Source organism: Thunnus thynnus, chromosome 10 (assembly GCF_963924715.1).
Source record: "Thunnus thynnus chromosome 10, fThuThy2.1, whole genome shotgun sequence".
Taxonomy (NCBI): domain Eukaryota; kingdom Metazoa; phylum Chordata; class Actinopteri; order Scombriformes; family Scombridae; genus Thunnus; species Thunnus thynnus.
The window spans coordinates 28597528-28611131 of record NC_089526.1 but is presented as its reverse complement, the minus strand read 5'-3'; the positions used below and the strand labels follow the sequence as shown (position 1 = coordinate 28611131).

The following is a 13604-nucleotide window of genomic DNA, read 5'->3' as shown; positions in this document are numbered from 1 at the left end:
TGTCTGTGCAGTCTTTGATTTCAAAGAATTGTTACAGAGTGGTAGGGTATAGTATATATAGTACAGTCTGTTCATAACTGAAAAAATACACCAAAATATGTATCCATGGAATACACACAACGACAAGTTTTAATTCTCAGTTCTGCACAGGATTCAATATAATAAAACCAGACACCCTATTACTCCTTGGTGATCATGTTACCAATAAACAAAGCAGATCCCCTAAATCTTTACCACCCTAATTGACCCACATTGCATTTTAGACCTTATAACAGTGCATGGATGTGTTGTTTTTTACCAACTAACTAGAGCAGTTGTGTGAATTCACATAACTGTGAAATTCTTCACAGTGTTAGATGAGCTTTGCACACTCCTTGGGGAGGAAAAACACAATAGCAGCGTTTGTTTCACGAATAAAACTACTGCTCAGAATCTATTGTAAAGGCTGGAGAGGCAACGTCTTTTCCTTGGACTGCAACACAAAAGCTGTTCCGTGTTTTGTGCCTGTTTTCTCCGACACTAAATGAGACTATGTATATATAAGTCTAATCACACATAGCATCTAAAGTGGCTTCCAGTAATGCACAATGTTTGATTTCCATTGTTTGGATCATAATAGCCATTGCAGCCACTGGGTATGTGACAGCGAGACATGTGTACCACCCACTGCAAGAGCAAATACTCCAGTGGCTGCATTGTGCAGCAGGAATTCTTATTTGCAAACATTGCAAACAGATTACATCAACACACAGACTAAGCATAGATTAACCCTGACTGACCAAAAGTCTCCATTCAATTAGGAATTCACAAAACAATCCAACAGTAAAAAGGCAAAACTGATTACCCTTTATATCTTTTAAGCATAAAGTAATAGTATAAACAGAAGTCTATATATACAAACACAGAACCAATAAGATAATACATGAATCTACAGTATCACTCCATACTTGAATATGATAACTTATTGACTCATTATATGGACATGAGTGACTGGTTAAACCCACCATGAATTGGTCTTATGCAACACTCAAGTGTTGTAGGTGTTGTTAAGTCACTCAGCAGTGGTTACAGTGCTTTTTGCCAAAGAATGTTGCTAAGAAAAAAGGAACCCCAAACTAACTTTTTCCTCAGACTGATCTGAATGTTAAGCAGGACTATGTAAAGACATTGGCTGCAGGCATGAAACAAATGTGCAAAAAGGAACCTCCTGAGCTAGAGGTGTGTGGCTCCCCCCTCCTCCCTCAAGATTGTTAACTACATATATTTGTGAAAATATACAATCTTCTTACACCTTGATACACCTAAAAGTTAAAGGTAAAATATTTTTGGTTCTACAATAAACCACCTAAAAGGAATTTTCTTTATCTGTGGGCTTTCCCAGGACATGTCATTTTTAACAATTGTATCAAAGTGGTGGAGAGATACAGCAAGATATACCATGATGGTCAAACAATAACACCATCTAAAAAATTATGCACATTTCACCCTCATTTCCTTTCTACCAAGATATTGCAGATTACAGAGTAATTTATTATAACAACTTCAAAATATCATTGTGTCAGTGCATGAGATAATTATAACAGGCTGATTGTAACAGTACATTGTTCCCAAGAAAATCAGACCATCAGGAAGATCTTGTTAATAAAACTAAAATAGATATTTCATGTTACTGTATGTTTAGTTTTTTTCTTATGATTTGTAAGATATTCAACACTTTTAATAATATATAAGAGTGGTGTGCATATGCATAGATATATTGCAGCCTAGATAATGCATTTGTATTCCACAGACTGTAGCATTCTCACATAGCTATTATGTAGGCTATGTGTATATGTGAGTGTGCTTGCATACCTGGAACAAACCGGTCACTGAAGCTCATGTAGTAAGTTCAGCTAGTTTAAAGATTAAACAGGTGATGTGCACATTGAGACAGTGTATACAAAGCATTTAGAGACCTTCATTCTCTGAACACATGAGTGATTCAGCAACAAACTTGCTTCATTCTTTTAGTTCAGAGGGTTCATAAGTAGCATTTTCTAAAGGGATGGAGGAAGAGGAGAGGTGATGGCTATGTGCTTATTACAACAGTTTTAAGATTGGTTAGCTATTATAATGCCCCTGTTCTATACTCATAACTCTTCTAGGCCCCATAAACACACACCTTTTAGACAAACCTCAGGACGTGTGCACTATGATGCTGTGATTTTGGATAAAGTCTGTGATGGTTGTTTCTAGAGAGCCATGGGAGTCCCTGCACAGACACAGTGTTGAATGGTGTGCGTGAGAGGGGATGACATTAAGCCTGTAAACAGTAATTTATCTATTCAATGCTATTTATTGCTAAAACAACAGTTTTCTCTGTGATTGAGTTTGAAGAAGTCACGCACCAGACTCTCAGCAGTAGCCTGCATTCTGCACACTGGCTGATTACAGCCTGTATGAATGTGTGTGTGTGTGTTTGTGTGTGTATGTGCGTGTGTGTGTATGTGTATTTGTGTGTGTGTGTGTCCTGATAACATCCCGGCAGACTGGCCCCTAGCCAGCCATGGGCAAACTCACCCTGTCGTTTGATGTCGAGGGTTGGCTCCAGGCAGACCAAGCATTGTGTCCCAAACAATGAACCCCAGACCCACTGAACTATAAACATGTCCCTTTGGGGGCGTTTTCCTCAGAATCTGTACAGGAGACACCCAAAGTCAGGAAACCTGACCCGGCTTTTCCAAATTTAGTAACTCTAAAGACTCAAATGCTGCTGACTTGGCATCCGAGACTCTCCCTCTCTAATAAGGTAGTAATGCACTTGGAATGTTGACTTGCGCTCAAGTCTGGGGTCGAGGTCTTATCGTATCGTATAATTCAGGAAATTTGGTAAAACTGCATAATAAGATGGAAAAAAAAATGTTGCATCAACTAAATTAGTTTCTGTGAAATTGGCTGTGGCATGAAAATGTCAAACCCATTCCACACAATGAAGACCTTTACTGAGCTGCAATCTTGCTGTTGTTGCTTCAGAGAGTGGCCTCGCTGTCGAGACCTTTATCTGAAGGTTTATGTTGGCAAGTGTCCTTGAACTTGAGTATTGATGACCCACCACAAGGATCAGACTCACATGCTCAACTTGCTCTGCTTCAAGCTGGATTTCCCCCACTGGGAAAATAAAGTACTGAAATGAACATATTTTTGAGGTCACTTCTCCTGCAGTGCCCCCTGTCCACCAGCTGTGGGCGCTGTGAGTTTCCTCACTGAGCGGAGAGTGTGAGAGGCCTTCCGGTTCCTCTAGCAGATCAGCTGACTCTGATGCTGCTGTCAGGAGACCTCACGAACTGTATTCAATGGCAACAATGAAAATTATCAAGCCATAGGAACGCTATAAACAGCTATATTTGCACTGCTAACGGCCACAGTTTTTAATACACAGGTGAGTAAAGTTGTTAAGTCATACCGCTAACTACCACTGTTGTTGTTGTGAGCAAAGCTAAGTGGCTAACGGTAGCTAATCCCTGCTGGATGTTGCTTGACCTTAACCATCTTTTTTTGATAGCTTCGTTTTACACAAAGTATTGTTTAATCATTGTTTATGGCTTCCTAACGTAAGTTACCAGGGAATAAACATATGTAGTGCTGGCTGTCAGCCTGAAATGGACTTGGACACTAAATGAGCCTCTGTTGCTACTGTAGCATCATTTCATCAGCTTGTTGAGTGGTAAACAGTGCCAGGAAGAGCAGCTTTACATTCAGCCACACTGTTTTGTAATTCAGGAGATAGATGTACACAACACAATACTATACCTGTAACGTTGCCAAACTAGTGTTAGTGATAAAGAGAGAGACACAGTGGGAGCATATCTGGGACATACTCATTGTTGTATTATCTGTTGGAATGAATTATAATACAATACACACTAGTCTAAATACAGTTTCCCCTCTCAGTTCTCTCTAGCTGCACCAGTACTGTAACCATGACAGAGTTTTGGCTCATCTCTGCTCCGGGAGAGAAGACCTGCCAGCAAACATGGGACAAAATGATGGCAGCAACTACACGTACCAACAACCTCTCCACCAACCACAAGTTCAACATCCCAGACCTCAAGGTTAGGCTACCCTGCTTTTCATGAGTTCATACTTTTCTCACATACTGAAGTACACAGCCATTAATTTGCGATAATATAGAACCAATGGACTTAACACTCAAGTAGTTTTTGTGGACATGATTTTCTTTCTTGCACAAATCATGATTAATTCTCTAAAAAGAAAAAAAATCCAGATGTTCACAATCAAATGAACTCACCTTATGTATCCACTGTCAAGAGTAAGCTGACTGTGTGTATGGGGAGCAGTCTTTAAACAGATCCGTTGTCTGCATGTTGAGGTGTTGGTGTGGTGAAGTTTTCATCCGCAGAGCAGCTCAGCTCGTCTGATTCGGGTCCTCTCCACGCTGAAGGTGAAGTAACCCTGCTGACCTTGCTGCCACACGAGGCTGCAGTGTTCTCCTGGAACTGTTAGCAATGCATGAGCGGCTTTGGACAAAGAGGCGCCGTCCTAAGCACATAGGGCCCCCTGGATGTCACTGTAGGCTGATTGAACCCCAGATGTCACTGTTTAAACATAACCCCGCTGACCCCCACTTAAAAAACGACCCAAATCTCAGGACTGATGACTCAAAAGTCATAATGTGCTGATGTTTTATTTTCTGCTTTTGTGTCCAAAAACAGGTGGGGACACTTGATGTCTTGGTTGGGCTGTCGGATGAACTGGCCAAATTAGACTCCTTTGTTGAAAGGTATGCTACTGCAGTGTTGGCAATGTTCAGCCTGGACTGAATATTGTCATTCTGATGAAACTGGGCTCTCATAATCATGTTGAATGCAGCCTGTGTCTTAAAGGGCATGAAAAATCTCCTCTCAACCTGTGCAGCGTTCCTGACTCTCTGATGTAGCCGGTGTACCATTCCCTAATCCCTTCCCTTACCTTGTAACGATGAGGAATTTCACAGGGCCCCGAGGCTAGCGAGCCTTGCAGTCTAAACTTGGCAATTTACAGTTGGGTGACACACCAACAGGTCTTTCTTTAGTCATATTTATACCCGATGACTTATGTGCCGCGAGTATGTTTGAGTGTCATTTATAGTCTTTTGGAAATATTGACATCCAAAACTCACACATAGTCATTACTGTCTTAGCCCTGCTTTGCTTCCTCTGTGGATATTTCCAAGACTGTGAGAAAGACCAACCTTACAACACGGTTTCACTTGTTTGACTACAGCCTGGCTTTAATCTAGTTCCTATTTGAAGTTTCCGTTCAGCATAAATGAAAAAAGAATACCCAATAGCAACCATAAATGCATTTATGGTTGTTATTTAAGCTTTGATTGTTTTCATTGGTCATAATATGAAAAAAAAATGCACTACAGGTAGTTAAAATTAAACTTAAGTGGCAAATTTGCTTTCTTTTTTTAGTTTTTAGGTATGAAATGTGACTTGGCTCTCAGTCCTTTCTTGGCTTCACTGCTGCTTTGATGTGATGTTGAACAGTGTGCTTAAAAATCTTGAACTCTGAATGTCTGCTGTGTTATAAATTGCCTTGTCAGAACATTACCTCAGCAGGAATATGTGAAAGTGTTTGATGTGTGCGTATGGTTGTGCTAGATTTGGGGGATGAGGTCGTGTGACACTATGTAGGGCGAATGTGGGGTTTACACTAGCTGTGTGCATGCAGTTTGTGTGGCATGATGTGTTTTGATGTCTCCTGGCTGTTCACAGTGTGGTGAAGAAGGTGGCTCAGTACATGGCCGACGTGCTGGAAGACAGTCGAGACAAAGTACAAGAGAACCTGCTGGCCAATGGAGGTACAGTGATGGTTACAACTCTGACGATTATTTTAATACCAAAAATCTGGTGATTATCAAGTTGAACTGTCCAGTTGAACTCCGCAACGCGAGTTCAACTGGACAGTTATAATATTTTGATAATTTGTCATGTCTTTCATAAGGTATCTTACCTATAAAAATGCAACTTCAGCTACACTGATGTTGTTCTATTTCCTATTATCTTAACAGAAAAAAAACCCATTATGATAATAAATAATCATTTGTCATTCAGATCATCCATATGACAAAAAAACATATTTTCTTATGGTTCTCTTGTGATATCTAACCATGCAGTTTTGGTTTCATTTGAGATATCCATCTCTGAGATTTCTGCCTCCACCCCAATATAATGGAGGTGAATCGAATTTTATTTTTTAATTGTCATTTTTTAATGCTTTGAACAGCACAAACTACATTTCATTCACCTCTATTGTATTTGGGTCATGGGAAAGATTTCTGAGGAGGATGTATTAAAATCAAGGCAAATAAAAATGAATCTATTTGCATGACTGGGTACATATGTTTTTGTAATTTGGGTGAACTGACCTTTTTAGTTGTATCTTAAATCAATGTAATGAAAATTCAGATTTAGCCCATTTTTAGCTTACTATAATCTGATAATGAGCAGATAATAGCCTGACAAGTCTTTTGTTGTATTTTTACAGTTGATCTTGTTACCTACATCACAAGATTTCAATGGGACATGGCAAAATACCCCATCAAACAGTCACTGAAAAACATCTCTGAAATCATCTCAAAGGTAGGTCTATCCATTTTGATTAGAAAAAATATTGCAAATGGTGAAATAAAAATTTATGTTTGTACATACAGCATATGTACAGACATTCATATCTATATTCTTTATTTTTGTAGCCTAAGATGTAATGGAACTCTTCCTGTTATGCCTTTGTGTACTTATGTTAGAATAAGGTGCTTTGGGTAGGTGTGCCACAATGGCGTTTAATCATTTTAGTCATGCTTTTTGTCTTTTACAGCAAGTAACCCAGATTGACAATGATTTGAAGACCAGAGCATCAGCTTATAACAACCTGAAGGGAAACCTGCAGAACTTAGAAAGGAAGAATGCGTAAGTAATCAGTGTATACAAACATTGGGCCCTATTTTAATGATCTGAAGTACATGGTGCAGGTGCATTTAGGGTGTGTTCAAATCCACTTTTGCTATTTTAATGGTGGAAAAATGGTCAATGTTTCAGGCGCATGGTTCAAAAGGGTTGTCCATGGTCTCCTGATTAATCATGAGTGTGTTTTCGGCGTAACATGCAATGTTGAATGTATTTTATTATTATTATAATTACAGTTTTGGCTTCTTTAAAATTGTTTTGTTCAGTCATGGAGTAACAGGTCAAATCAGCGGGGTTTTAATTGTTGAAAGTATGGAAACCTGATCACTGTAATCTCAAAAGTTAAAGAATATTTGTTAAATATTGTTCAAAAATGAAATCATTCATTTTAATAATGTAAAGAATCATCAACACAGTTATCAGGACTTGATCAGCTCTCCAAGGTGCTGATCCTGCTGCAGGCAGCAGCTAGAAACTGATGGACGCAAGTGCATTTGCTATTTAAACAACGTGGGTGCTGGACGGGAAAATGACAACTGTGTCGGTCTTAAACTAACAAAGACACTTGCGCTGCGCTTGGCGCCGCTTTGCACCGGGCGTAAGATAGGGCCCATTGATTTTACCATGTTTTTCCTCATGTCTGAGTTTTTCAACAAGAGTAAGAATCTAAAGCCATACTAGCGGATCTGAGAGGACAGTGATCATGCTAACATACTGATCTGTAGGTATAACGTTTACCATGTTCACCATCTTACCTTAGTGTGTTAGCATGCTAACATTTGCTAATTAGCACTAAACACAAAGTACAGCTGAGGCTGATGGAAATGTCATTAGTTTTGCAGGTATTTGGGCATAAACCAAAGTATTAGTTGTGCCAGAAGAAGTCAGAGGATCACTAAAATCATTAGTATTCATTGTCTGAGAACCATGATTGTCTGTATGCCAATCCATCAAGTAGATGTTTCATAGAATAAATGGAAACTTTGACCTGCTGTTAGCACAAGAGGAAAAGTCAGGGGATCACAAAAGTCATAAGGATTTCCCTTGAGCAGCATGGATACCTGTATCAAATTTCATGGCAATCCCTCCAGTATTTGAAGATATTTAACTAAAAGCCAAAAATTTCAATCTGCTGGTGACACTAGAGGAAAGGTCAGGGGATCACCAAGTCATTATATTTCATCCTCTGAGGAACTTTAATGTCTGTACCAAATTTCATGGCAATCCATCTAATAGAGCTATTTCAGTCTGGACCAAAGTGGTGGACCGAGCAACATTGCCAGCACTAGAGCCACACTGCTAGCATGGCTAAAAAAAGTAATGTAGGGTGTAGAGTAAACACCAGGAATAGTTTGGAAACCAAAGTCACAAAGAGCAAAATGAGTCTTTCCCAGCCCTATCAAAGAGCATTTCAGCTCAGTATCTAACTTGTAACTCCTCAAAATGACCAGCAACTATACTTTTGCATTTATACTATCATACCAAAATGTGTTTGTTAAACAAACCTGCTCTTGTTATATTTATTTAAACATTTTAAAAGAGATTTTAAGTTAGCTCCGTGTATCAGAAACATCAGTGGTGTATTTTTTCTACTTGGCCCGTTCTTATATATCGGTCAAGCTTCAAGGATCACCGACTGTGCTTGCGTGACTGTTTCAGCATGCTCTAAAAAGTTATTGCAGCTTTGAAATGCTTTGTCAACACTGGCCACCTTTTCAGTCACGTCCTTGTTGTTGTAACACTGCTGTGTGCCACCAGGGGGAGCCTGCTGACCAGGAGCCTGGCTGACATCGTCAAGAAGGATGACTTTGTGCTGGACTCTGAGTACCTTGTCACTCTGCTGGCTGTTGTACCAAAGTGAGTATTACTATCGAGTCAGGATTGCAAGTTTGGCAAACATGTTTTCATGCAAAGGATTTAATTAGAAAGAAACATGTGGTTGCATGAAATAAATGAGATGCCAACAAATGATGTCCTGCTCCGTTGTACTTCCAGGACATCATACACTGACTGGCAGAAAACATATGAAACACTTGCTGAGATGGTGGTGCCGAGGTCCACAAAGTAAGTGATGTCATTCAAACACAAGTTGGATGAAATAGATGTCAGAGAGACACCAGTATTTATAGTATCTGTCCACTACACTAAAGCCTTAATTAACAGTTAATCAGCATTATTACAGCAATATAACAAGTATCTTTCTTTTCTTCCAGTCTGCTATTTGAGGACAATGACAGTGGACTGTTCAGTGTCACTCTGTTTAGGAAAGCCATCGATGACTTCAAACACAAAGCCAGAGAGAACAAGTAAGAGTTGTTAAACTGCGTGGTGAGCAAACACTCACTCTGTCATCACATAGGACAAAAAGAGGTGTGATAATTGTCAAAAGAACTCAGACTGCTGGGTAAATATAAATAGCTTTGGCTAAATATATTTACAGAAACAGCAGTAGTGTATATCATAGGCTGTGGAAAACAATGGCATTTATTCACACAACACTTTTTTAATGTGTGAAGAATCTAAGCTAGTATCTTTATACCAACATAAATATTCATGATCAAATGAAGCTCATTTCTTCCTCTCTCCATCTCATTTCTAGGTTCACAGTGAGAGACTTCCAGTACAATGAGGAGGAGATGAAGGCAGACAAAGAGGAGATGACACGGCTCTCTACAGATAAGAAGAAGCAATTTGTAAGTGGTCATCCATTTTACACCAGTAATGTTTATGAATGTAGTAACTGGGTTTGTTTATTTACACTGATCTTGGGTGATGTAGTAAATCTTTTTGACTGTACAAATCATGCATACATAACATTATTCCATACCGTATGTGTTCCTCACAGCCATTGGATTCATTGTTAGTATATTATGAAAATAAACTTACAGTTACTGAAACCTTTAGATTAGATAATATCAGTAATGTTTTAGGGGTAATGATAGGTACATCAGCAAAAGAAAAATACAATTAAGGGGGGCAAATCATCTTTATAATTTGAATTTTGCTGTTCTTCAGTCATATCTCTCTTGTGTTCTTATTACATATGAACTCAACCCCTGTACTTTTTTTGGGAGCCAGTGACTGGATGATTTTTTTCCACTGTGTGTTCAAGGAAAAAAAAGAAAAACGGAGTGTTTGCTTTTGTCAGAAAAAAAAACCTAATTACAGATCCTGAAGCAGTTGGAAACATTGGTGCTACGCAGCCAACAGTAGTCTGAAAATGCTGACTTCACAAAAATCCACTGCAGTAAAAATATTTGTTTATCATTTTTGTGGCACTAATTAAAATTCTCCTCCTGTCTGGCCAAGACTCTTTAGACTGTCACATTTAAAACAGATAGTTTCCATGAAGTAATAGCCTTCATAAGCCGAAGCTGTATTTCCTCACTGCAGGGCCCACTCGTTCGATGGCTGAAAGTGAACTTCAGTGAAGCCTTCATCGCGTGGATCCACATCAAAGCACTGAGGGTCTTTGTGGAATCTGTTTTAAGGTACTGTGATCAGACAGTCGGTCCTAATAGCACCTGTGCATACACCCGTATAAAAGCTGAAGCATCATCACTTGACACTGCTTGCTTCCACTTCAATGACAGCAGTTTAAAGCATGATTAAAATGTTAACACTTTGTTGCTCCTTTGTGGTGTAACTGTGTGTAATGTGGTGTTCCTCCAGATACGGGTTGCCAGTGAACTTTCAGGCCATGCTGCTGCAGCCAACCAAGAAGAACATGAAGAAGCTGAGGGAGGTGCTCAATGATCTGTATAAACATCTGGACAGCAGCGCAGCCGCTATTATTGACGTGAGTGCTTCAATAATGTTGTGTTATGGTTCTTACTATTTACTACAAGGTCATTGCATCAAGAAAAATACTACACATCTTCATGCAATATAGGCATGTGCTACCATTCAAATGTTAGCATGGCAGAGGTTATGATATAAAATCAGTAAGTATTTAATAATGACTGAAATGATAAAACATGCAATACCTTGCATTAATATGTGTTTTGGATTTTGCAACATTTAAATAAAAATGTTTCCAGTTTCAGATGTAAATATTTATATTTTGGTTCATTGCAAAAGAAGAAATGAACTACTCATTTCAATAACGGAGCATGCAGCGTGTCCCAGATCCAAACTACACACAGATTCCAAGCAGGATATGAGTATGTAGTGTGTTCACACTGAAAAAGTGACTAATAAAGTATATTCAGACTAGGCAGTATACATACTAAATATGGTCAGCTTTTGAGTGTGCTGTTGATAAACCCTACTCTCCCACAATGCAATACACAAAGGAAATGGAAGAGCTGCTCATAGAGGAAGAAAATTACTATAAATGATGTGCGGTGGTGAGACAGCTCCAGAAAGAGCTTAGAAAACAAAATGAAAAAAGTATTAAATCTTAAGAAATACTTTTTTTTCTCCTTGTGAAGTTTAATTGACATTCCAAAGTCTCAGTTTGATTGATGTCTGACATCACACCTGTTAGTATAAAATGGTAAAGTATTTTGATTCTTTTTTTTTGCACTAATTAAACAGTATACCATGATGATTAGTGTGTCGCACATACTGTATAGAATTTGATTGCACAGTAGTATGGATTTGGGACACATGGACAGAGTCTCTACTGCTGCCATCTTCTCCTCGATCACTGTGAGAATAAAAGAATATTAAGTGCTCCCCCTCATGGCCAAAGCTGGCTATAGCATTCTTACTGAGGTAAAATGAATAGACTGCATTTATATAATGCCTTTCTAGAAAGAAAGGAATAAAACTGCACTGATTAATACCTCAGCCTTGAAGCAATGTTGTGTAAATAATAAATGTTATAATATATATATTAACTTTGCTAAAATAAAAAAAATATTTTTTAGAAATGTAGATTCTAAAGTTTGAAGTTTAATGTGGGGATACATGAGACTTACAGAGGCATCTTTTCAAAGCATTAAATTCAGATGTGTTTTTCTCAGAGTTAATTCGACATTATAGGTCAGTGGTTCTCAACCTTTTTAGTGTCATCGACCCCCAGATTGATACACATCAGGCCGTGGACCCATATTCGATAAGATGTAGTCTCAGGGATCAGCTGATAAGAGTTATTCCATAACTGTCTGTACTGTAGATTGACAGACTAACAGTGAAGAGTGTGAAACCTATGAACAGAATAGTCATTCTTATACATTCTCTCATTGGAATAACTTCTAGTCAATGAAATAATAGTGAAATTAAAATATTCCCCATTTTTCTGGGGACCCCCTGGAACCCCATCAACCCTCAGGGGGTCAGGGGAACCACAGGGGTCCATGCTATCATGCTATCTGTTCATGCTATCCCAACTACCCCTGTTCATTTTGTTATTACTTCCAAACAAGCTGTAATATTAAGTAATTATTTAGAATTGGGTGCACTAAAGCTTATCTGCACCACAATAGATAATGTTTTCTTTATTTGTCAGTGGTCAGTCCCTCGATGCCCCACTATATTACAGCCGGTTGACATTACATAACATTAGTGATATTTCATTTAGCCTCTTATGTAGAAGCTGATTACAGATAAAGCTACGTACATCAAACTGCTGCTCACACATATGTTTGGGGTTTTTTTTCAGTCGGCGATGGACATTCCAGGCTTGAATCTGAGCCAGCAGGAGTATTATCCTTACGTCTACTACAAGATCGACTGCAACCTGTTAGACTTCAAAGTTTAACACGTTCCTCATTTTGTCTTAACATTGAGTGTTGATTAAGTTATGCTCTTCCTGGTACCCACCCCTTCCCCTCACCCTTCCTGTCCCCTCTGTCTGTCACCTCACTGTCGCCTTTCCTCTCTGCTTGAATGATAACACTGCATGTTCATTCCTTGTGGTGAAAAAAGCTCATCAACAAACTTCTACCACTTTTACAACCAAGGGACAAAAAAAGACTTTTTAAAAATTGTTTTTGTTTACAGTTTATTTTTCTTCACAAGCCACACTGATAATTAGCTTTTTTTGATGTGAAATGAATAAAGAAATCATACTGGAGAGTTGTATATTTACTGTGTCATGTGCTTGTGTGTATTGATAGCTACATCTTCTGTATCGATGTTCAGAGATTTGTGTTTACATGCGGGCAATTTCATCATTGCACCCAGATCTGGTCTGTGTTTCTGAGATTGTGGGTCACCCTTGCAGACGTTGTGTAACAAAAATGAAATATGAGTGTGTGTTGTTGTCTCGTGTATATTTGCTGTCAAAAGAGATCTATATCTGAGTATTGTGTAAGCCATTGATTGAATAAATATGATTGATGAATAAATAATATGAAATATGTGTGAATTAGTGAATTCATTAATACATATTCCCAAAATATGATTTTCTTTTGACTGAACAGAATTCAGGAGACTTTATGAATGTGACATGTGAACACCATATGGTGATGTGCATGTGAGAGAAACGAAAATGAGATGTGGAGGAAGTGTCTGTGTGTGTAATAAAAGAGAGAGATTCTCTGTAAAGCCTTGTGATGACTCGTGATCATCTGCAGAGCCACGGGCAATTTCGAGGAAACTTCCTCTTAAAGCAGAAATCATCTGGAATCCACAAAGCAGGAAGATAAATATTTCCATTTCAACATGGAAGAAAGCTGGAGATACCAAAAGTCAATAAACAGACTT

At 38.6% G+C, this 13604-nt stretch overlaps 1 protein-coding gene across 1 annotated transcript; it reads left to right on the top strand.

The window, feature by feature from the left end:
• Positions 1–3258: 3258 nt before the first annotated feature.
• Positions 3259–13260, top strand: atp6v1c1a (ATPase H+ transporting V1 subunit C1a). The gene is made up of 13 exons (XM_067602383.1): positions 3259–3418; positions 3931–4091; positions 4713–4780; positions 5760–5845; positions 6532–6626; positions 6862–6953; positions 8709–8807; positions 8946–9014; positions 9164–9256; positions 9550–9643; positions 10344–10441; positions 10623–10749; positions 12559–13260. Exons 2-13 carry the CDS (start codon positions 3960–3962, stop codon positions 12655–12657), a joined length of 1152 nt encoding a protein of 383 aa, XP_067458484.1. The 5' UTR covers positions 3259–3418; positions 3931–3959; the 3' UTR covers positions 12658–13260.
• The last annotated feature ends 344 nt before the right edge of the window (positions 13261–13604 follow it).

What these genes read in the sequence shown, in the direction of transcription:
- atp6v1c1a (XM_067602383.1), top strand. Translation starts at nt 3,960, where the DNA reads ATGACAGAGTTTTGGCTCATCTCTGCTCCGGGAGAGAAGACCTGCCAG. An exon ending in CTGCTGGCTGTTGTACCAAA is followed by an intron (nt 8,808 to 8,945) that starts GTGAGTATTACT and finishes TTGTACTTCCAG; the next exon opens with GACATCATACACTGACTGGC. An exon ending in CAGATAAGAAGAAGCAATTT is followed by an intron (nt 9,644 to 10,343) that starts GTAAGTGGTCAT and finishes TCCTCACTGCAG; the next exon opens with GGCCCACTCGTTCGATGGCT.